The sequence below is a fragment of the Melozone crissalis genome, unplaced genomic scaffold (assembly GCF_028551555.1).
Source record: "Melozone crissalis strain CALT ecotype California unplaced genomic scaffold, PUWL_Pcris_2 ptg000013l_1, whole genome shotgun sequence".
Lineage (NCBI taxonomy): Eukaryota > Metazoa > Chordata > Aves > Passeriformes > Passerellidae > Melozone > Melozone crissalis.
In genome coordinates, this window is record NW_026535791.1 from 25,533,249 (window position 1) to 25,558,237 (window position 24,989).

General features: G+C 40.0%; 1 protein-coding gene across 3 annotated transcripts in view; it reads right to left on the reverse strand.

Annotated features, from left to right (window-relative positions):
• Positions 1-24,989, reverse strand: part of KLF12 (KLF transcription factor 12) — a 240,810-nt gene that overhangs the window by 126,936 nt on the left and 88,885 nt on the right. For all 3 annotated transcript variants that reach the window (XM_054271667.1, XM_054271665.1, XM_054271666.1), the window contains exon 3: positions 18,083-18,172. In XM_054271667.1, coding sequence (XP_054127642.1) covers positions 18,083-18,172 — 90 coding nt within the window. The remainder of the gene's footprint in view (positions 1-18,082; positions 18,173-24,989) is intronic.

Below are 24,989 nucleotides of genomic sequence, written 5' to 3' on the forward strand. Positions count from 1 at the left end.
GCCTCCCATAGAGTCGCAGCTGCCTTCAAGGCATCCACCTGCTCTGGTGTTGGTGTCCTCCATGGGCTGCAGGTGGATCTCTACATCCCCATGGACCTCCACAGGCTGCAGGGGGGCAGCTGCTTCACCATGGGCTGCACCATGGGCTGCAGGGAAATCCCAGCTCTGGCACCTGGAGCACTTACTCCCACTCCTTCTCCACTGACCTTGCTGTCTGCAGGGCTGTTCCTCTCAAATATTCCCACCCTAGTCTTCTCTCGCTACAAATATATCTGTGCAATAACTTTTTTTTCCTTTCTTAAATCTTAACAGAGGCACTACCACCATTTCTAATTGGCCCTAGCTAGGGCCCATGGCACATCCATCCTGGAGCTATTGATGTCACTGATGTGTTTAACACCTTAACCTGCACTGGTTACTGTACCCATTCTACCAAGGGAGAAAAATCAAGGGGCCAGAGGATTTTTGTCTTGCCAATTCTAGAGATCAGGGATGATTAGCCCAGACACTGCTATTTAACATTTAAATAATTAACTGACTGAAGAAGAACCCTGAACCTGATATATAAAAAATGTATGTTAGCATACATTTACAAGGTTGATGTGAGACATGAACTTTTAAGGATATATAAAGCAGATAATACTTCTGGGTTTTGGAAAATGATGACTGAAGTCCTATGATAAACATACAAATAACAATTGATATGGAAACTGCTCTTCACAACATAAAACCTAATGCAATTGGCAGACAATAGCTGTAAAATAACTGAAAAGAAGCAGCCTACATTTGCCACCACATTGCCACTAGTATCCCAGAACTCAGAAAGATAAAAAGTTAAAAAATGGATTAAACAGTTTTACTGGGAAGAGTTCGTCAGCTGCTATTAAATACAATTACTCAAGTGTAGCAATGGGCTTAAAATCACCTAAAAATGCTGATCAAAGTTATGTCCAAGGAAGGATCACACAACATGGATCTTTTCCATCTTCCCTGTTTTCCTCACTTATTGGGGGATTCTGCTGCAGTGTGTGGTCAAATGGACCTTTGGCTTGACTCAGCGTGGTGCTTATGAGGATTCTAAATAAATCAGCCTGCTACTGCTCCCACCTCACTCCACACAACCAGACTGCAACCATACACTGCTTTAATGCACAGCATGTTTCACCACATGCCCACGTAACAAAGGTTAAGTGTCAGCTAAGCTCCTTTGTGGATATCACCACATGATGTCATGCCGTGCACTCAGTCAGATGCCTTTTGGATACCAGTATAAAGAACAGGTTTCCAAGCATTTTAAAAAAGAGCTGCACTTAGATTTCAGAAGAGTAGTGAAACACACGGGTTGATGACCATATTTTAGCCATGATTTTTAGACTGGGGAAACATGACACAGGGGTTAGTGTAACATAGTAAAGAGGAAATCAAACATATTGGATGAAAAGCTCTTTTTTCCCCATTAGGGACACAAAGTCTATTTGGACATCATCTCAAGCAGCATTCACCTCACTCCCCAAACAACAACAAAAGCAATACCTGGGCTTTGTGAAAGGCACAGAGTTACTGTTCTTATCAGGGTGCAATGGAAGCAGTTGTTTTTCATCTATTAATTCCTTTTTGACTTAGAGGCTGGTTAGCCCAGATAAACTCTCCTCCATACATTCTTCCCTGACAACTGAACTCAGATAAGGTTCTCCACCTAACATCTGACCAGATTAATATGTTCTGGGCATTTCTGACAAGAGTGCTTCCCTTGGCCTAGCAGAGTCCAACCTTCTTTTTTCTTCCCCTCCCCAAGCTTTATGAGAATGATGAGAAGTTCTTTGACTTCCTCAAGGTCAGACTTGAAGTGGTGGGTAGCTGTAAAGTAGATGATTTATTTGGGAGGAGATGCACTCTGAATTTAAAATTAGACCAAGCCCTAACTGAAGCTCAACCAAAATGAATACATTTATCTGGATCTCATACGAAGAGGGCTATTTTGAAAGCTTCAATTTAGCCACTTTTTGCCTAGAGCAAACTGATAAGTGAATTTTAAGAAACATCTCTAGAAATATACAAAGTGCTATAGATAAAATACTGAGAACAGGAAATCCAAAATGAGGAACAGTCTTGGGCACATACTGAAAACTCTGGTGTTGCAACTGCTTCACAATCTTTGTGCTGTTACAGTAAAGATGTCCAAGCAGTAACAGTATTATCCTATCCCTGCTCTGAACAAGTACCTTCGACTATTTGCCAGTGACCTTCATTTTTAAGACATTCCACTAGCAATAGCCTCTATCCATGCCAAAACATTGAAATTTCATGTTTGGTGCACGACTTACAGGTTACGGAACTCATCTCACAAAAATGGGGAATTTATTAATTTTAAGTTCCTTTCCTGAGATATGTATTAAGATTACAGAATCACATAATGGGTCAGGTTGGAAGGACCACAGTGGGTCATCTGGTCCAACCTCCCTACTCAAGCAGTGTCCAGACAGTTCTTGAATTACATTAGCACTTCATTATTACTCCTTAGCAATGATCTCAAAAAAATAAACCTATGACTGTAGATGGAACAGCATTATGTCATGGGCTGGATATTGAGCTGTGCAGTCTCCAGGTTCTGTGGACAGCTGTAATTGCTGATTCACTACACTGAGAAGAGAGGGTATATTTTGTATGGAGCTCGTTCTTCCTCCAGGTCAATAAGGAAAGGGATCAGTCTTTATATTTCTTCAGTGTAAACTTCCAAGTCAACCGCTCAGGGACTTTTCTGCCAGGTTTCATAGAAGTAAATAGAAGTCAGGAGGAGAAATCACACCCACTTACAGAGTCTCAGTAACTCAGAGATGAACACATCCCATCAATGGAACACACTGAAGAAGAAAACGTGCTGTAGATCCAGCTTCCCTCCTTGAAATGACTGTATTTGAAACTATGTGAAACAAAAGACCTCACTGTTGAGGATGCCTTTGCTTCTGGAAATGTCTAGGGATAATCAGCAGGTCGACAAAATAAATAATGACACTCTCACATTATTGTTTTTGTTCAGTCATGCCAGGACACTCTTACTGTTTCATGTGAGATAATGATGCAATAAATCTTAAGAGATCTCTGCCACTGCATTTTAGTTTTTTTTTTAATGACATGCTCCCAAGACTTCTAGCATACAGATACATCACCCTCATAAAGGCCTTGATCCTTGTGTGGCTGCAAATGTTGGTATACTCCATTACCAGCAATAGCACAGGCTACACAGAGTGCTATGAAGAATGAGCCTCAGACACAGCTCTCCATGGTGTCTGAGAACTACTGCTCTTTTACACGTGCAATCTCTCATGCTCAGAAAAACAGATTCAAAAACAAAGCAAAAAAAAAAAAAAAAACCAGCAGAAGATTCCATGAGAAAAAACAGAGTTGTAAGAAAATCTCCGTATCACCCTAATAAGCACAGGCTGTGCTGTCAGGCAGCTCCATTCTTTCATGCAGTGTCACTTAGCTGTCTTTTGCTGGAGTCAAAATGTCTTCCTTGTTCAGTCACTCAGCACCTGCAAACTGCAAAAGCAAAGTCCTAACAGCATTTCATCCACATGGCATGACTAAGAGCACGAGCCATGAATTAGGGTAGCACATATCCAAGCAACTGTTGTCACTCTTCCCCTTCCCCATACATTCCTTCTGCTTTGAGACTACTTTGGCATTTGCCTGACTCCTAAGAAAGCCAAAATTTTGTTGGGTTTTTCACCCCCTCCCTCCAAGCTACTTTTATGTCAGGTTGTCAGGCTGAACTGGCTCACTGAGCAATCCTGCAGTTACACCAGCATCAGTTCAGGGATGGCAGCTGAGGAGTTGGGGAAGGAAAGTGGTGGGAAGAACAAAGGAATGGGACAACTTCCTCAAATGTCTGACCCAGCCTTCACTACAACTAATAGTAAGACTACTACTGCAAGGAGTATTAAATCTTGTTAAGGCTGGTAAGCAGTCCTTGCATCCTGCCCAAAAAAGCAGAGGTCATAATTTAAAAAAAGAAGCACAGAAAGTGGAGGTGTGTGCGTACACAACAGAAGAAGGGAATTGAGAGAAGGCAGCAGAGAAGCACAAGCCATCCACACAAGGTGGACAGCACAGCTACCTGTCCCAGGCCATGTTGCACAAGGCTTTGAGGAACCTGTGAGGCTTTTTAGGGGTCTTTAAGGTCCCTTCCAACCCAAACCATGCTATGATTCCATGATACCTGGCCATGCCAGGGACCAGCAGCAGCCTAGCTGCAGCAGCTCAGATCTCAGCAGGAGCAAATTTATCCAGATTGTCCTTACTCACATGTCTGGCTTCTCCTGATCCCAGAGGTGGCTCACACCACCCTAAGCGCACAAACCGTCACAGTGGGAGTACTCACCTAAACACAGATCACGGTGCAAGCTGAACTCTGCTTTAAGGGCACTGGTGGCAAAGCAATGCAAGTGCCTTGCACTACCTAAATCCTCCTGCAACAACTCAAGACAAACAAAAGGAAAAACCAACATTTCAGATAAAGTTTCAATGTCTTTTTTTGTTCCTCCTTTTATAAAATCAGAACGCTATAAAGAGCTACAGACAAAACATGAACATGTGTTACATGCCCAAGTTCCAGAACACACAGCTTATCAAGGTTTAGAAAGAAGTATTTTTTTAAAGATGTCAGTTCTCTGCAGAGTTTTCACATTGTGTTAGAAGAAATAGGGAAGACAAAAAGTAAATATGCTAGTCAATGATTTAAGTGAATACCCAAAACAGCTACTAAGGGAGACAGACTGGTGAGACCCACATCTGGCTTTCACAGCTGCTTGAGAAACGATTCACAAAGGGCTCGGGTCAGCCTGCAGCAGGGGCTCAGGACTGGTACCCATCACCAAACCACAGGCAGACACTTCCCAGATTAGCAGATGGGCACAGCAGGGTCTGGTACAGGACAGCAGGAAGCTCCGACAGACAGATTGCCAGTGCAGAATTTCATAGGGGGAACGGTGAAGGTCGATTATCAAAAATGTAACCTTTTGGTTTTCCACAGAGCATGTTTTTCTCTTAAAGTTCCCACTCAGCAGTTATTCATTACCAGTTTCCTCCTGTTAGAGAAATTACTTGGTTGGCATGGCAACTTATTCCCACCACGAATTTCTATCCCTCTGCCTACTTTCAGCTCCCGAGGACTGAGAGCTTCACTGATCCCTCTTCACCCTTTCATGCCATTACCCTCTATACCACACTCCTTCACACGGGCTTTTATTTAAATTGCATCTGGCACCCATGGGTGTGCACAGTCATTGTGTTCTCTGGCAATGACATTATGTAGAGGAGCTGCAGTTCAGGAACACACTCAATGTAAATAGCAACTCCTAGACACACCAGAGACATGGTCATGGCTAAGTTACTGACCTATGTCATTCATCTTTTAGATGGTAAAAGATATTTTCCCTTATTTTAAAATGAGTAAGGCAAATTCATCTAACATTATTATGGAATTTTTAAACAGAAAGCTAGCTTAACAGAGGATGCACTCCAACTACATTAGTTGATGTAATTTCTACTCATCACTAACTGATGGATAACAAAAACATTTATCTTTTTAGAGATTATATGGTTTTAGGAATCATTTGAGTGAAGGCAATAAACATATTAAAATATCAGGGTACATAATCAACAATAAACCCTCTCATATACACTTCATCCCAGCATTTGACATGAAAAAAATTAGTCCACGGAGAATATTTAAAGTTCACTACTTCACAAAAACTTTCCTTGTTGTAGATGAACTGCATATTAGCTCAAGATCAGGGTTTAAACAAATCTAAGAACGAGCATCATGTTAGTAATGTATTACCTAACATGTCATGTATTACTCTGCCTGAAAATGCAAGGACATTTAATCCAATTGATTTATTCCAATTATTTTAAAGACTGTTAAAGACTTCTAGAGGTTATGGTAGCAGTTTTTATAGATTCAGGGTTCCTGCATGGTACACTCTGGCCCTGAGTCAGTGTCATGAGTAAGTAACAGATCTCCCCCAGCTCTTAAAAGTCAAGCAGATACTTATATTCTCTGCTGAATGCTTAATATTCAGTATCTTTCAAAAACAAGCCCACAGCATGCACACCAGATAATTCATACTCTGCATGTGTGATCTGGATTTACTTTATGAGGCTGAATATCAGGACAAAATTGTTCACAGAAACTGGTTAAGCATTGGGACAGGATGCCCAGTGAATTGGTGGAGTCACCATTCCTGGAACTGTTTAAAAAACAAGTAAACGTGGCACCTTGAGAAATGGTTTAGGGCACTTGGTGGTATTAGGTCAAAGACTGGATTTGACCATGGAGATCTTTTCCAACCTTAATGATTCTATGATATTTTGAATATCGTTTTGTTCCTTTTCAGCAGACAAACTTGCAAATACCAATTCAACAGAAGCTCCAAGTGTCTCTCCACAATCCATTTAAAGCTACCAAATTTCTAGAGCAAGCAGTTATTTTATTGTTTAGCCTTTAAGAAATACTTGTTCTTCTTTCTGAAAACAGTAAGTTCACAATCTACACAGTAAAACTGTTATGAAACTCAAGACAACCTCTTTTTAGACTAGAAGTATTTATGGAATTTTAACATAAGAATCAATTAATACTTGAGTATTCAATACTAACGTACATACTTATTTTATGTTGTCTTAAACTGACTCCTTATCTCATCAATACTATGAATGGTTATTCAGTGAAAAACATATTTCAATTAATTCAGTCTAAATCCATTCATGAAAACTAACATGTACAGCAACAAAGGAAAGAAACTCAAGCTTCAATAAACCAAAGTGTAAACTGTTTTCCAAGACCAGACATAAATAATATTTACCTTTTCACTCGATATTTTTAGCTTATTCTGTAAAATGAATATTATTCAGAAGACAACGAGACTGTTTTGGCTTCTATTTCTCTATTCTATTTCACAAGTTTTCTATAATGAAAATCAATAATGTTTTCTGCACCATGTTTGCACAGCATGTTTTAACCTGCAGATCACACAGAACTGTGGATGTTGCAAATCTAACACTTAATCAGTCTATACCTACACCTTAACTTGGATCTGTAAAATAACCTGAACTGAGAGAGGGAAAACTCCTAAAGGTGTTTCAGTTTTTTCCTTTTTTTCCCCCCAGCTTAGAGCACATCACTGGCACAACCTCAGAGGAATTAACAGTGAACAGGAGCTTCCAAACTGCTGTTCTGCCATATAAATCATGGACCAGACCACTTCTACTTCCACAGGGGACTTTTTTTTTGTTGACAGCTGTCAATAACATTACTACTTTTTACTGCTTGTTACTCAACAACAGAACATATTAGTATAAAAGCCCTCAGTACTCTATTAAACATAAGGTTTATAGTACCATGAAGTTTTCACAGAGAATTGTTCCACAATACCCAGCAGCTGAAGGAAGAAAAACTAAAGTCTTTTGTTCTCAAAAGCATAGCTTCTGTCCTCCCCAGACACCTCGTCATATGGACTCCCCAGAAATCCACAGTTCTGTTCTACTATAAATAATGGGAAAATAAATCAAGAGTGTCACAGGAAATGCTCTCACTGCCACCACTGTTTATAGCACTACATCTTAAGCTCCTGCTGCAGTCTAAGGATGGCAGTAGGCAGATGCACGACAAGGTTTACACGTCAAAACCTACACCACAGCCTCTGGTTAGCAGGAGAATCTCCATGGAGCTCAAAGAGCAGTGAAAACTTGAAATACTAAACATCACCTTCTGCTCATGTGGTCCCCAGCTGCACACTGACAGGTACAGGAGGGTGTACCAGGGCACTCTTGCTGCATGCTTGTTTTTTGCCTGGGCTTTCTGGAGGTACATGATATAACACCTCCCATTAGATTCACTGTGATCACTCCTCCATTCTCATAACATCCCATATGGACAAAACCATAATAACCACTGTGGAAAAAAGAGTAAGTGGAGCTGTGGTAATCAGTGGGTGTGTTGACCTCTAAGCAATGGAGTTTTAGAGGAGAGTGAAGAAAGAATGGTACTAACAAACACCCAGACCAGGTCAATCTAGACTCTCAACTAGAGGAGAGTAGAAGTTGTCAGGGAACTAAGCGGGATCTCATGGGAGACACCTCTAAAAGAGTCAAACAACACAGGCGTACTGGAAGGTCTTTAAGGAGATCGAAATACAACACTAGTATATGTAACCACTCACAAAAGCAAGAAGCATTAGGACACCAGTTTGGGACACGTGAAACACTCCAATACAAAAGCAGCTCCAATACAAAAAGGCAGTAGAGCAGGAGGAGCAATAAAAGGATGAACACAAATATCACACGGGAACACATGGGTTGTGTTGGGAAAGCCAAAGCCCAGCTGGAGTTCAGACTTGCAGGGAATATCAAAGGCAACAAGAACTTCTACCATTACATCAGCAATACAAGGATGAACAAGGAGAATGTGGGTTTGTGGCCGAAACAGGGGACAGCTCGCTGATATCCTTGCAGCACCTTCCTCTACCACATGTGAAAGGTGTTAGAAATTGGCAAAAAAGCTATCAAAGAAAGCGGAAAATGTCATGGAAGGGCACCTGCAATACTGAAAACATAATCAAGCATATCTGTAACCCAGACAGGAGAGGGTGATGCTGCTGTCTTCCAAGGACAAACTGATATGACTGCTACAGAATTTCCAGTAACTCCCTCACTGCAATGACATAAGTTCCACACAGAGCATCACAGAGGGAGATCAAAGTCAGTGTCTCAGCATCAGTATCAATCCCTAGTGTATATCATGAAAGTAGGAAACAAGCTACAAACATCAACAGAGGCAAAGGAGGCAGGGTGCATGTGACATCTGTGTGGTTGGTGTTCCCTCCAGGCACCAGGGGAATGGAAGCAATTTGGAAGAGACAGAGCTGAGTGGGCTAATCTAACACAATCCTTTCCCTGAACAAGCCTTGCCTGGGCAGACCACCTCCACTTCATCCTCAGCACCTCTCCTCCTCTTCCCTTGTTCCCTGCCTGCCCCAATGAGCTGGGTGTTACCATATTTGTCTGCATGGGCTCCACCCTTGGGCAATGGGAAGCTTGAGCAGTGGCCTGTGCCAGCAGGGGAAGACAAACACCACCTTTGGTTGCTGCTGGATTTTTCTGCCTGCAATTCCTATGGTTTCCTGGTACGTTTAAGTGATGAAACCAAGCAATAACAACATCTGTAAAAGGAAGTCTGAAAGCAGATGCCCTCCTAAATAACAGTTTATTAAATACTCATCCTCACAATATGAAACAGGATGGGGGTGGGGAGAGGAGCGAGTGAGGAGATTAGGAAGAGAATTTAAGAACAAACCAAAACAAAACCACAAAAAAAAACCTCAAAATAAGCAAACCAACAAAAAATTAAAGAAAACAGAAACCTTACAGTAATTTATGTAAGGACTCATCTCCACAGGGAGAAATAAGGAAAAAAGCCGATGATGCTAAAAAATATATACAGCTCTTTCAGTACTTCCCCAGCAGGATACAGAACAAGAGTAAAATATACATCAAAAAAAGTACAACCTCCAACAGAAAAGAAAAGCTAACAAAACATCAATGAACAAGACAAAAGTAGAAGTAATCCTTTCTCATAATGAACAGCAAGGATTAAAATAATTTTGGTACTTTCATAACATAATGGCATTTGTCTCATGATGCTGAAGTGTTCGTGATATTGTAAATTATTGACTTATATTGGCTTATGCTTATTTTTCTCAGGCTAACCACTATATAATATAGTAACAATGCACACTTACACAATACTTCTCACTTCAAGAGTCCTTGAAGAAATAGAGTATAGCAATTACCAAACTGAGAGCCATGAAGAGAGATTATTTTATTTTACTGAAGTCAAAGGGAAAGGACAAGAGCCCACTCACTTCCATCTCATTTCTACTTTGAACAAACCAACGTGCTATAATGAGCAAAATATAGACTGTCATAATGAACTGGCTACTCTAATGAGCACTAAAATAAACAAAAAAATTCCATTACTCACTCATCTGTGAGTAGAACAAAATGAAACCTAATGATTAACTTTTCTCCTTGCTAAATAACTTAAAGATTTTGTGAATAACAATTATTTCAGAGAGATGTTTCAAAGGAAAACGTTTTTAATCAAGAGCTAATTTTTGTGGTCCAGAGCACGCATCAGCAGGCCTGCACTATCCTTGCATATATATAATCATAGACAGAGGTAAACAAGAGGTAATTCAAGGTAGCTTTCTTTTAAGAAAAGCAGGATTACCTAACTCACCTTCTTTAGTTTCCTAATATGAACAGAAGGGTTATGTACACTTATAACCTATTGAATTTCACTGCCATTGCAGTCTGAATTAAACTTCAGATGCCCAACCAGGCGAGTGACCAGACAAGAAGAGTAACTGCTTTTTATAGGCCAATAATAGTTTCACACATGAAGTCTAAAATGCTCATTGCTGTATCTTAGAATTCCACTGCACTGTGACGTGAAACAACACAGACCTGTGATGAGTTTCAAGCAGAGGTGCAACAGGATTTTAGAATACAGTGCTGTATACCAGTTGATATTTGGCATGCTCTGAGTACCCATGACTAAGTGTTAATACTCTTCTGGCACAATGCATAGAAGCAAAAATCTGTACCTCACTGGTTTCTCAAATAGGATTCCAAGTTCAATCACAATTACAGCTAAATTGTCAATATTGGAGTCCCCAAAGAGAAAGAAATGGAGCACACACAAGTGTCACAGGACCTTGAGATATCATATCTACAATTACATTAATTGTAGATATATGGATGGTTTTGTGGTTTTTTTTTTAAACCATTTTCAATGACTTCTTTAGTAATGGAAATGTTGACCTTTCACATCTTGAAAAAAGAATCTATTTTTAACCAAACATGTAGATTTAGGAATTCACAGTAACCACAGACATATAGCTTGCGTATATCATGCTTGTTTTTCTTCATTCCCAGTTTCTCAGCTGAATGAATTTTTCAGGAGATTCCCATCATAAGCTCCGGTAGCAGTGCAAGCTGAGAGGTCATACATCACCAAAAAAGCAGACTGGCTCGAAGGTGAGCTCACAAAATAGTTGACTGGGGATAGAAGGCAACCAAACTGTAATACTGCAATGAACTTCAGCACTACACTCCAATCAGAGGGTCAACTTTTCTTCTCTCAAAGGCAACCTTACTTTTCTAATCCATACAAGCACATAAAACATATAAATTTATGTATCTAACATGATATATTCTGTAACTGTGTTTTTGCTATGGAACTGTAACAATATTAAGCTATGTTAGTTTCTGGGTAACATCCCACATTCTCTATGAAACTTTCTCCAGTCTTGGCAGACAAATCGAATGGTTCTTCATAAAAAATCTAAATTTCTTGTAACTGAAACCATATTATTGCTGCCCTTCTATTACTATAGACATAGGAAATTTCTTGGGCATGGTACTGTGGCTAAACATACATTGTCTGGAGCAGAGATCTTCCTCTGCTTCACTCCTTTACACTTGCTGCTGAATTCCTAATAAGCACAGCCACTAATATCTAAAGAACACCATTAAAAGACTGTCTAAACTTCTGATTAATTAAACCTAGATACCCTGGGACCACCCTTTATCAGTACAATGCCTTACACAATTAAGTTTTCACCCACAAGTGAAAATCCCCCTGTTCCTACCATACACACAACAAACAATACCAGACGGAGTAAGGAGCACATTCCCTGCTGTGCTCTGTAACAGCCAGCTTAGCTGCCTAGGAAAGGAAAGCAATGGCAGACACTGGTCAGTAAATTAAGTCTCAGAGGATCTGGGATACTTCACTTAGTGTGAATTTCAGACAGCATCATACATCTTACAACCCCACCTGCATTTTTAGTCTGCAGTCTTGGTTAACTTGGCAAAACGTCTGCCTGGCAAGTGTGCTGAGCTGGTTAAGCTATCATTTCCTGTTAGTCTTAAATCTATTACCTTCCTATTGCATTTTTGGGTCTGATTCCTGGAGAGAAAAAACAAAAAAACAACCACACCAACATCCATGAAAAAACCCCTTGGCTCCCTACACATGAGCTGACTTCAAAAGGAATCAGAAACATGAAACACTGAAAAGATTCAGTGTTTGATAATGCAGCACTGCAGAAACATGCCAGAAGTGGGCAGCTGGAGTCCCAGAAGTAGTAAAAATGTCTCAGGATGCAGTTCCAGATACAGGTCACCAGTTATAATCAAAAGCAGCACCCAGGATCTTTTCCCACTCTCCCCATCTCCATTTAATAGAGGATATCCATGACTTCACATGCAAGTATGACTTGCAGGACATACAACACCATTCCCTTTCTCCCTTTGGGTAGGTTTTTCTTGGACCAGTGATAGGTTGACCCTACATTCCCCAATGTCATTGAGTCACTGGCAATGGACTGAGCAAGAATGCCAGGATGACAGCAAAGATGTAGGAGTTGGCTACCTTTTTTCATCACACAAGCTTCCACTCAACATGAAACAGTACTCATCAGCTTGTGATGCTTGATTTGACCTAATAAATCCAAGTGACATAACCCTTCTGGGATGTGACCTGCACCCTTCTGGGCTGCAAGCACAACCTTCAGCAGTGCTCAGGAATTACAGCGCATCTCCTGAGGTACCTCTCACAGGGCGTTGCACCCTGCCCTGTAGGTTAGGTCCTTACTGGATCTGGAGTCAAATCTTGACCTCTTTCTGAAGACTGTTCTACATTTATGGCACTGTAAAGCAACCAATGAATTGTACCAGAGGTTCTAACACCTCTTAACTCCTTGAGTGATGCCAACTGCAAGCCAACAGAAAGCAAGAGGGGCTTTCTTTGCAGAAGAGATCGATACATGCGCACTGTCCACACGCAACGTGTTTCCCCAAATCAGTCATGGTAAACATTAAGTAATTCAGAAAACAAATAAGTAATTGAAAGAGGCAGAAACTCACAAACGACAATAGCAAATATCAGAAGTGCTCTTTCTTCTACCAATACAAAGACTGTACCCAAGCTGAATGAATCACTGCAAAACATTTCCCCATATAGTCATGGAATAAGCTTTGTTACTGAGACTATTCTCAACTGAATGTGAATAGATATTGGTATTTTTGGAAATCTTTAAAAATAAGAGATTTATGTCAGTATTACCCAGGCTGAGGTAAAACATGTTTATGAACAGAACAACGTAAGGATGGATGTCATTTTTCAGATATGAGACAAGAAGATAATTTGGCTGGCTATGAAAGACATGGAACAATATTGGCTTATTAAAGGGTTTTGTCATTTTAATAATTTCTTTTCATGATTCATCATGATAAGTAATTTGAATTTAGACAGATCAAGAAGAATTAGGAGGAGACTTCAGAGTAAGATATACAATCCTCCAGTGATGATTTGAGAGAACAAAATGTAGGCAAAGGAACAGATGAGACTGCAGATCTGGAAACAAAAAGACTGATGAAAATTAGCAGTTCATCATTCTCTGTATTTGAAGATTGATTGTGGGATCTAAGTCCCACATTTATATCTCCTTTTAACAACAGCTTACAGGCCAACTCAGCAAATACTTGAAAAAGTGCAACTGAACACGAAGTTGCACCCATTTACCAATTTTTAGAAACTGGGCCACATTCTGCAATGACTAGCAGACTCAACACTAAAGCCAGTCAACACTATACACCCTAACTTCTTAATAGTAGCCACCAGCTATTAAATTCTCCGCCCAGTCTTTATTACCAATACATTAATCCAGCTTCCACACACTTTTGAAATAAGAAGTATTACTCCCAGAATAGTTTTTGGCACAAATGAAGATTTTTTTTTTCCTGCTCAAGTACCCCACCTTCAGCCTCATGGAGAAGGACCACCTTCTTCTTCATGTCCTTTTTTGAAGCTGGTAACTGAGAAAGATTTCACTTCAGCCAAAATGATCTAAAGTTGTAGGTCACTGGAGGATATTAAATGATAAGCAAATTCATATTTCTAAAGTAATTCTCCCAATTTATTAGCAACGCTAGCTCCTGTTCCACAGTAGGGGAGATAATAATGAAGCCTTGTTAAAGGGCGATGCGATATCTTTGATGTAATGTCTTTTTTTCATTTGTGATAAAGTCATTAAAGCAGCACTGTGTCTTCCTGAAGCCTCAAACAATAGACTGCATTAAATCTTCTGTGCAAAATTAAGGACAGTAGCTCACTGGATAAATAAGCATGTGCTCTTGCTAATGCTGATGGCCTTCTAAAAAGCATTAAACTACTCTAAATTGGTGACAATAAAACAATGCAGAACTGGTTTAAGTTTTTCCAAAGCAAAGAAAAAAACCTATTTCCCTTGTTAACACCTCTTTGTTCCAAATTGACTAGTAACCTCTATCTCAAAAGGCATGTCTTCCTTATAGACTGCCTAAACCCTAGTCTCCCACAATGAACTAACTTCAACTCAGTGTCTTAAACCAGGGCTGGTAAAGGTTTGCCTTCACTACACCAACACAGGCTGCAGTTCCAGAGTCCTGCTCACCTCTTCTCCAGTCACAGGCTCCAAGGACCTAGTGCATGGGGCATAGCTGAAATGTCTGCTCCAATTTCCTTTCAGACTCAGCTAGAGGCTGGGCTGCTTTGCAGCCAGGAGTACCTCACACCGTTTCATTCTCCCAGGGCTACCCAAAAATCTCAGCTGGACTACACTTTGTTTGCTTATTCCTTATGTAGTATTGCATTATAAATTCACCTTCACTTGCTCTAGATAAGTAACACTTGTGCAGTGTAATGGCTGAGACTACTTTTTAAGAAAACTACTTAAACTTTTCAGTGGTATCAGACCAAGTTTGGATGGAGCACCCAAATACAGCAAAAGAGCAATCATGAAACAAAACAAAACATGTAACACAAAAGTTAAAAGATCTTGGAGCTCATGCACAAATGGCAGAGAAGAATCTTATATTATACTTAACCTCTTTTGCAAAAGGACTGAAATCTCCAAATTAAAACAGGAAACAAGGGAATATAACAGATTGATTGCCTTGCTAGTATCTGCTCTGTCCTGGTTCTCATCTATATCATGCATGACTTCTGCTACCATCATACACAGTCAAGAGAACCTGGTGAAGACCAAGTTGCCTAGAGCAGTACAGGGAAGATAATTTCTTATGAATGAAATGTGCATGGCCACATAGCACATTTTTCACAACCGTATGTCACAAAGAGTAAGTGAAAAAGTAACTCAAGGTTAAAAGCTGGTATTGTTTCTATAAAAACTTTCATTTTGGTGCTGCAGGTGGGAATGTTCCTTCTGAATTTTTTTTACTTCCATGTTGTCCAGTTGGAATGGTCCTTTTTCACTTTACCAAGAATTCTAAGCTGGGTTATTTTCAATTTCTTTAGTAAATAGGTCAAGGGAGGACCAGCTGGGTATGCAACACAGTCCTGCATTCATAAATGGCCTGACAACACCCAAAATCCCCCAGCAAGGTTCTGTGTGTGAAGCCCAACTTGGAAGCTATGAATCACAAGGTAGAGTTATCCAAGGCACAACCACAGAGAAAACACCTTTTCTGGATGACATATTCTTGTGTCCCGCAGAAAAGCATTCAACATACCTACAAGGAACAGGCACGTATCCTTTAAAAAATTCTTTAAAATTAAGAAGATATTTATTTAAAATATGGGCTCAGACTTAAACAGGCGACAACTCAAAGTGGTCCTTAGAAAGCACTTCTAAGACAATAGCACCCTAAAGCCTCATGGGCAAGCATGACAACTCAATTTTCTGGTCTGATAGACAATGCTCACCATCCTGGTCAAGGGCTACTGGTGCTCCCGACCCTGTTGGCTTTCCTCCTCTACAACTGATATTTGCCTTCATGATTCTCCAATCACAGATGAAACCTTTTTTACATAACCCTTAACCCATGTCTCACTTTTCTCCTTGCAAACCTAGAGCCAACAGCTGATACTAAGCCAAAACAGCAAAAACCCAAATGTCTTCCTCTGAATTTTGGAAGAGTTTGTCTGGTGTTCAGCTCTTAAGTGATGAAGCTTTGGCCATTATGCTCAGAAGACTCAAAATGCCATCCTAGCTCCCAAAGTTTCAAGAAGAAGTTGCATCTCCCTGTACACACATATGCTGTGATGGAGGTGCAAATCTAGGGACTTTGGGCGTTATAACAACACAGACACCACAATTTCTAACTCCTACTACTTGGATCACACTTTAGTTCCCACTCCGTGCTTCCCAGTTATGATATTCATCTTCCCAAATAGCTCCACGTGCTGATTTTGGTAATCACATCCTTCAAACACTTGTCCCTGTTATGTACACCAACATCTACATTGAAAGCAGTCTCCGAAGTACATGCCAAACATCTGTTTCAACCAGCTCTCTCTCGAGTTTAAGCTGTTTGCTGGAAAATTGCCATCCTAACGGCCAGCTCCTCTGCCAGTGAACTGGAGAATTCATTTTGTATTTATTGATTGTTCCCTAATGAAGAATCATAAAGGTGCCAGAGACTCTTGACCAGACACTACTTAATTAGTACTAAAGTGCATAAAATTCAAAATCAAACAAGCTCTTTGTCCAATGGCTCAGTCACTGGGGGAAAAAGTGACATAATTTTCTGCTTATACAGAAGTCCATAAAATTTTATTTAAAAACTCTAAGGAAATTAAAAAATTATATAGATTATTCATTTCCTTCCAGTTCCTAAGACACCAAGCAGGTCTTCCAGAAACAACTCACAGTTTGCTAGAGAAATACTCTTCATAAAGGACCCAGCAATATGCATCATGCACAGAATTCATTTTATACTGAACAAAGGCAAATGGCAATGGAACCTTTGTCTTCTGAACACTATACAGAAACATCTCTGTTACATAAAAAGACATAATGCAAAGCATCCAGAAGGTATTAAAAATGAATGGATCTGTCTTCTCATCATCTCAGCTCACACAATAGTTCAATTTTTACATTCCCACAAACTACATTGATACTGGAGTAATTTCTGAGGGTTCTTGCTCTCAAGAAGACAGAGGTGAGCAAGAACTTGATTAAATGCCAACCTTTTTCTTCCTCTGAAACTTAAAGCCTCAAAAACACCCTGAAAAACCGGTATTTCCTTGCAAGTATTTCAAATTAAGTCATCCTGAAAGTTAATTCCCTCTTTTCTATATCATTCAAATTCTCAATTAAATAACTGAAAAAATGGCAGAAAGCAGAAAAGCCAAGTAACCGAATTAGGTAAAAGCCCATTCCTACAAGGCAATAGCATTGCTGCTTCTATTAGGCTGCTTGTTGAAGGCATCTGTCTTCAGATTAGTAAAGTGGCTTGAACTCTTTGGAATAACATACCATGTGCAGAAGGAAACAAAGTTTCATGATTAAAAAAAATCCACTTGAACAGATACCCCTGCTGTAATCTACAATCATTGACACCACATTTCCAAGAAAATACCCTCCCATGTTCCTAAAATCTGTCACTCCAACACCAAGTTCTGCATAAAAAATCGAAATCCAATTCATGATCTGTACCACATCCAGCAGCTGATGTGATACTAGCTTTAGTCCTTTATCTTAATGATAAAAAAGTGCATTTCACCAGAGAGAGAGCAGGTTTCCATAAACAGAAAATGGAGTAGGACGAGCATAAAAAGGATTAAACAATTGCAGCAAGGCAAATATCCCAAGAAGGCAGAACAGCAAAGATACATACATACATACATACATGGACTTCCCAGACATGTGGTTTCCTTTACTGAAATCTATTCTTTTTTCCTTTTTTTAAAATTAAACTGCGCCGTTTTTTATCAGTGTAAAATTACACCAACAGCATCCCAGCTATCCCAGATGATTTTATGAAGTGTTCTGCAGAGTTGTGTTCTGTGCTCCCAGCAGATCAGACTAGATGCTCACCAGTACAAGTCCCAAGAAAATATGTTCCAGAACAGCAGAAATAAAGGAAAACATAGAAAAGAAAATGGGAGGGACAGCTAACCACAGAGAAGCTGGGGAAGGGTTACCAGAGTGAGGTCACACAAACCTCTGCTTACCCCTTGCTCAGATTCCAGCAGCTCTGTTTTGACTCTGACTGCCGGCATCCCATCAAGCATTAACATTCTGTTCTCAAAGGCGCTGATGTCCTAAAGCAAAAAAAGGACAAGGTTAATCAAAAAATTATGGAAAAACCACTTGTTTCAATTCACTGGTTTAGGTTTTACAATACTGTAGAAGTATGTTTCTTTCAGCGGAAATGAAGTTAACGAGGAGGATGTAATAGCAATTTCAAGGAGTAGCTGCCAAGTTACTACTTCTACTACAACAGTAAATCACTCTTTCAGTTATCCTTAAAAGAGAACTAAGTCTTCGTAAGCAACAAGGAAAAATCATCTCCAATTACTATTTTGTAATTTGAAATTAATTACACAGGTACACGTATATTAATTCCTTGCTTTAGAACTGAAAAGGAAAGCAGTGGTGTCAAACAGTTTGAAGGTTTTGGCAGTATGCTTAGATATAGCTGATTTCAGTCAAAACACTTGTCCTTCTGATAGAGAAAGCTTTTATGGAGAGAAGTTACAGTGAAGGCCTGTACCCACACACATTACAAATTAATACACAATTGCTCAAATTTCTTACCATTGTCTTATAAAGTTATCAGCATTTGCTAATGAAAATCTCTACACACCTCTGGGACAAAAGAAATTATCGCTGAGAGAGATAAAAAAGCAAGTTAAAAACATGCACTGTCCATGTAGTTATGGGCACTATATGCTGAGAGCTTCAAGCTAAAAAAGATTTGCAGAACTGTGGTTCTCTGAATCAACATTCCAGCTGTTACTGGAGCAGCTTATGAGGACATACAAAACAATCCTCTTGTGCCTTCAATTCAAACAGCACCTCAACCTGAATCAATTTTCTACTCCAGCTAAGGCTCAAGGTTGGTGTTTGAAACCAAGAGTCTTCAGCTGCCATTTAGTCTGGATAACATGGAGAGAATAAAAACCATTTTATCCTTCAAGTTAAAATGTGAGCAGACACCTTGGTCAGTGCTACAGAAATCTGGAGACATCACACCCATTTTTCAAATAATGTAACTGGAGCACACGTCACCTACAAGTGACTCATTCACAGTCAGTTATTATTATTAATCTGCAGCCCTGTCTGGAAGACTCTAGACTGGAAACTCACCTCTGCTCTGAGTCCTCTAACTGCAGGAGAATGGAAAAAAACACATTTTCCCTGTGTTTCACAGGCAGCAGATCCATTCAGCACTGCATGGTGCCATTATTCGTAAGGAATGTATTCATAGCCTGTTTCTTATCATGGTTGCTTCAGTGGAAGTTTAAGGAAAATGGTCTATCGGAATGGAGCTTCCAAAACTACATTTTAAAACCTTAAACTACTTAAAATAGTTTCTTTTTTCCAATTGATACATCTCATCCCAGGACCTCCACTTTCCAGGATATAAATACTGCAGAAACTGTTTATTTTTTGCATACTCCTTTATTGTAATTTAAAGAACATGCTGAAAAAGGAAACTGATATGCCCAACATGCTGCCAAAAGCAGAACAAATTATCTGCTTAAAATCCCTGTCACACTCACTTTAAGTCCTGTGTATTTTAGCACCCAGAGCTGTGGTTACTTACTATGGGACTGGAAGAAGCTTGATGGTAAAGCAGATAAGCAAGTGCAATCTCTATTTCTTTCCTTTAAAAATAGATGTAGATCATTCACAAAAAGCTCTAAGGGCTTAGAGTTATAAAATTTCAGATTGAACAACTAATTTTCAGCAGGACACCTGTGCATTCAAACATGAGAGAGCGGAAATCGGTCAAGCTATTGAGATGTCTCACTCCATGCTATGTTACTGCTGTGCATCTACTGTACTTTTAAAAGCTGACACAACAAGAATGGGAAGAAAAACAAGTTCTTCCTATGTTTGCTGAGCAAATTATTTTGTGCACCTTGATCTTTATTCAGTGTTTGAGGCACAAGGTGGAAAAAACACAGGAAGGGTCTCTGATGCCACAAAGAAGCTGGATGAAATTGTGCCTGGCTTTACATTTTTCTCCCCAGCAAGGGCCCTGCACTGTTTACTTATTAGCAGCAGATCTCAGGTGTCACTGAGCCCCATCAGTTTGGTTGTGGTTTGAGGTGGATAAAGAGCAGAAGTCAGCGTGGCATTCCTGGCTCCCCTAGTGCCTATTTTGCAAGTTGAGAGGTCCCTCTGCTTTCTTGATTTATAGGCAGCACAGTTGAATTTTACAGCAGGATCAGGAATACACCATCATCAAACACCCTTTAGGCTGTTTAGCTCATAGACAAAGAAGGATGAGCTGATGCTGCACCGTGTCCCTGAGGAAGTTTTACCCGCCTGAGCAAAGGGACGAGGCTGGCTTACACAGGAGGCACTGGCAGAAGGAGGGGGGAAGACAAAGTGCCACGGAGGAAAGGCAGGTTTAATGAACTGTTAGAATCTGATTAGAGGCTAATGTCCCTTTTAGTGCTTTGTACCAATTTACAGCTGATATACTTGAACCATTTTTTCCCCACTGGCTGTGATAAACTCATTAGTTTTAAAAATGCAAGCTAAACAGAGCCTTTGAAGTTTAAAACTGATAAATCATGAAAACCTGACTAGTTCATGTACCATTTAACACATTTACATTTAACTAAATTTTCAACGTGTTCTCTTCTCCTTTTGTTCTCCAAAAATCTTATTTCTTAAAAGCAGTCTTTCGAGTGCGAGTCTAAAGAGCAAATACTCTGGCTGCGAACTGCTCTGCCTTTCGGGTAATTTATAATTCACAGGAGCAATAATCACAGGAGTAAATTATTTCCAAACTATCTGATCTCTTCTGCATTTATAACTAGAAGTACGTTGTGTGACACATCCTGAGAGGCCCCTGCCGAGAAGATCCAGTCTGCGTGTGATCACAGGGACAACACAATCAGCCCAAAGTCACCCAGAGAGCTGATCCTTCCAAACGGTGCTCTCCTGCCATAACCAGTGCTTGCACCACAGTATGTTCAAAGCCATGCAGCAAACCAGTTACAATTGTTGAAGTTTGCGCAGAGTGGGCTGTCACTTAAGGCAAAGAGGCTTGAGTTACTCCCACTGGGGCTGGAGATATGAATTGAGCTCTTCCAGGAGCCTTCAAGGTCAGGCAAGCAGATGGAACATCCACAGCAGAGTGAGGCCAGGCTGCTCCAGTGCCCACATTAACTGATGACACTCATGAGACCCACCAGCAGAGATAGGTGACGTGATGTATTGAGCCAATGCATTATTCAGGCAAACTCATTTTCTTCATTAACTGTGTGTGGTAGCTAAATTCCAGCCCCCAAAATCGCTCAGGTGAAGGGTACCTTAATTTGTGTGACTGTCCTTCCTTTTCTAGTCTCCCACCTGAACCCTCCTGGTGGACTCCTTTACCACCTTCGTAAAATGCACAGCAGATGTAGGTCCTTAACCAGGCAGACAATCAAGCCAAACACTGCATGACCTTACCAAAACATCTGTTCTCTCAGATGAGTAACTCATCCTAAAAGAGATAATGCTCTTTCTCAGTGCCATCCGCTGGAACCTGCCACTAATCACTTTTGGACATTTATTCCCTTGAAATATTAATTAAAAACACAAATCATACCCAGGTCTGTATGGGCAACTGCTACTAGAGCAGTTGTTACACAAGACAGATACACTTTCAAGCTTACAAGCTCTTCTGAGAAGCTCTGGCAGTACCAGACTCTCCCACTCCTAAAAAGCCCACATTTTCAGCACAGCACCTCCACAGCCATCGCTGGCATTTTCTTCATGAAGATAGCTTTCCATTGCAACTTTTAATCAAATTATCTTTCACTACTTTATAAGAACCAAAAAAACCCCAAATCTCATTGTTTCATCGTGACGCAAACTCCCTCAGCATCCTGTAGTGTTTATTTAATTATGAATTACAGTATGATGACATTTGCCATTCACAAGAAGTGCTAAGGTTTTGTAGGCAAGTTTTTCACTTTGGGACACACTGCAAACTTTTAACAGCCAGAGAGTATCTGATGCCACAACAGACCTCCTGTTCTGAGACACTACCAAAGACACCCTTAAACCCCCTTTATAGCTTCTTCTAAGCATAAGATGACAGAAACCAGATATCCCCACCCCACATCACAGTTCTTTCTCCCTCTCCAAGATTTTCACATCTAGCTGCTCAGTACTAAAACCCTACTCCTGGTAACCCCAGAAAGCAAGCACTGAGCTCAGGCTTCAGAGCACCCAGAACTCAAACCTCACATTTCCTGCATGGACTGACAAACATTTACATTCCTGTGAAAGAAAGTCTCCTCGTCTTGTTCCACTCCTGAACACACAAGCAATACAGAGGCAAGGCAGATGATGCTTGATACTGCTGCCACTAATGAAAGGCTTAGTCTCACTCTCCTCCCTGAAGAGAACTTCGTTCTCACTGAAGTGTGAACAGAGCTGCACATTGGTAAGACAGAGACACTGATGGTTCTGCTTTTTTCCATGGTGACCTGAAAGGTTCAGCTGACAATTCAGTTTTCAAAACTCTGGTGGGTTTGACCTTAGGCATCTACCACATGGCTATACCCATCCAAGCCACTGCTACATTCCTCCTCTCCCTCAACAGCACAAGGGAAGAACAGAATATAGAAAAGCTCAGGAGATGAGATAATGACAAGAAAATCACTTATGGGGTACTGACATAGGCAAAATGGACTTGATTTCAGGAAAATAAATTTATTGCAAATAGAGTTGGATGGTGAGAAACAAAGGCTAAAACTAAGCACCTCCGCCCCCAGCTGCCTTCTGCCCAGGCCCAGCTTCATTCCAAATATTCCTTTACTTTTCTGTACAAACTTAACTTTTAACATTGCACTCTTTGATTTTGAGAAATGAAGTATCAGTTGAGGGAAGAGCAGTCTCAAATTCACCATTCAAGCTTACAGTACAAAGTTTCAAGCTTAAGGAGAGTAGACTTGAACAGCTAAGCGTCATGAACAGTTTTCAAGCAGTCCTTCTGACCCAAAGCTACGACACAAAACTTCCCCCACCTCGTCTTCAGGTTTTTTTTACACAAGTCTTCTGTACCTGCAATAATTTCCTAATTCATCATTATATTCTTGGGGCAATTTTTGTTATAACGATATTCTTGACAGTTGATAAACAGGGCTTTAAGTCTTGCTTTTTTATACAGACATCTTAGAAATATCTCTGAACTAACCATGAAGTAACCATATGTCAGTTATATGCCCTATGAATAAGATTACCTTGTTAATTTTTCCCAACAAGTATACCCAAATTTAGATTATTCTCTTTGCTTACATTACTACACTAAGTTATTCATCAAAGCAAGAGTCAGCATAACACACCAAGACAAAAAATGTGAAGTGATCCACTCAAGGTAAAGTAGAACCTTTTAATGGTATGACTTGGTAAGTTTTTCAAAATGTGAAATTGTTATTTTCTCTTAGTTTTAAGGGATAATAGAAAAATGAAGGATTAGCATCTCTTATCAAATATAACAATCTTCATAGGGAAAGGAAGTCAAGGAAATCTGTCAACTAACTTAGTTTTCTTAAGACCTTTATATACTATACAATGAGATCTGTTATTCACTTTAATGCAGTTCTCTCTAAGATGAAACATACCAGTTAAAGAAAGTATATTCATGTGGCTAGAAGATAATCACTTAACTGGGAGTTCTGCCAGGGAAGTGGGGGTAACAGCCCATGTCTTGCCATAACAATCTTCATCATATGTAATTATATCCATAGCTGTGTGAAGTGTTCATAATGAAAGCAGAGATTCTGGTAGTTCTGTATTTTACTCCAAACTTGGATTTTCAGTCAAATTCACCAGAAAACTACAGTTTGCCTTTACTGATGCTTCAAGGAAAGTCAAAACAATGTGGGCAAAAAAAGTGAAATAAAGCTTTAGACTTCTTACTGTTTTCATATGAAACTGGGTGTGGTTCATTCTAGTTCATTTCAATTCAAAATTAATTTTCTTTGGTGAGAAGGGACACAGACTGCCAGGCATCCAGTGAACAGGGAGGCATCACAGCTCTAAGCTTTTTAGGAAGGATTCTGAGTGTGGTCTCCTATTACAACTGTGCCTGCCAGGTAGAGCCCAAACCTAAACAGTGGCAGTCACTTGATGCTGTCAGTGCCTGAGGCACATGCAAGAGTTGGCCTTCAGCACATGCTCCCAAGCTCGGATCCTTGCTGGAAATACCAGACCTGTGCAGCTGTATCCCACTTATACCAGTACAAAGATGTGCATGTGCAAAACAAGTTTCTCAAATTCCTAGTCCATTGCCTAGATCTCCTGAAGAACATATTACTAGTTTTGAAAACAGCAGACTTCAAAATTGTGAAGTACTCAAATCCCTAAGGATGTAACTATGCTGTAATTTGCAACATATTTTTACAGATTTCTCTCCAGGAAAAGACTTCATGTCAAGACAACATTCAGTGAAGATAACAGAGAACTCAAATTTTGCTGCTAAAATCTTTTTTATTAGCTTTAGGTTAGTTTCAGGGAATATAAATAGAATTGAAGAGATGTGAGCAGCTTCCAGGTGACAGACGATCATCAAGTGCTTTGGCAACTAGAGGCCAATCTGCTATTTCTCAAACTCAGCACACAACCCTTCAGCTTTGATGCTTTACATCAGCTCTGCTGTGCCACCAGTTTTAGTGCTTCTACAAAGAACCATGGATCATTCCTGTGGTACAGAATTCAGACACAATAGGTGACAACCAACAGTACTTACACCAAAGCCGCACATTTAACTTTCATCAACGTTAACGGCTTCATTGTTTTCCTTCTAATACAACATGCACAGAATATTTGATTTTTGTGAATATCGATGGATTAATTAAGTATCTGTGGATTTTCTTAACCTTACACTTAGAAGTCCCACATAAT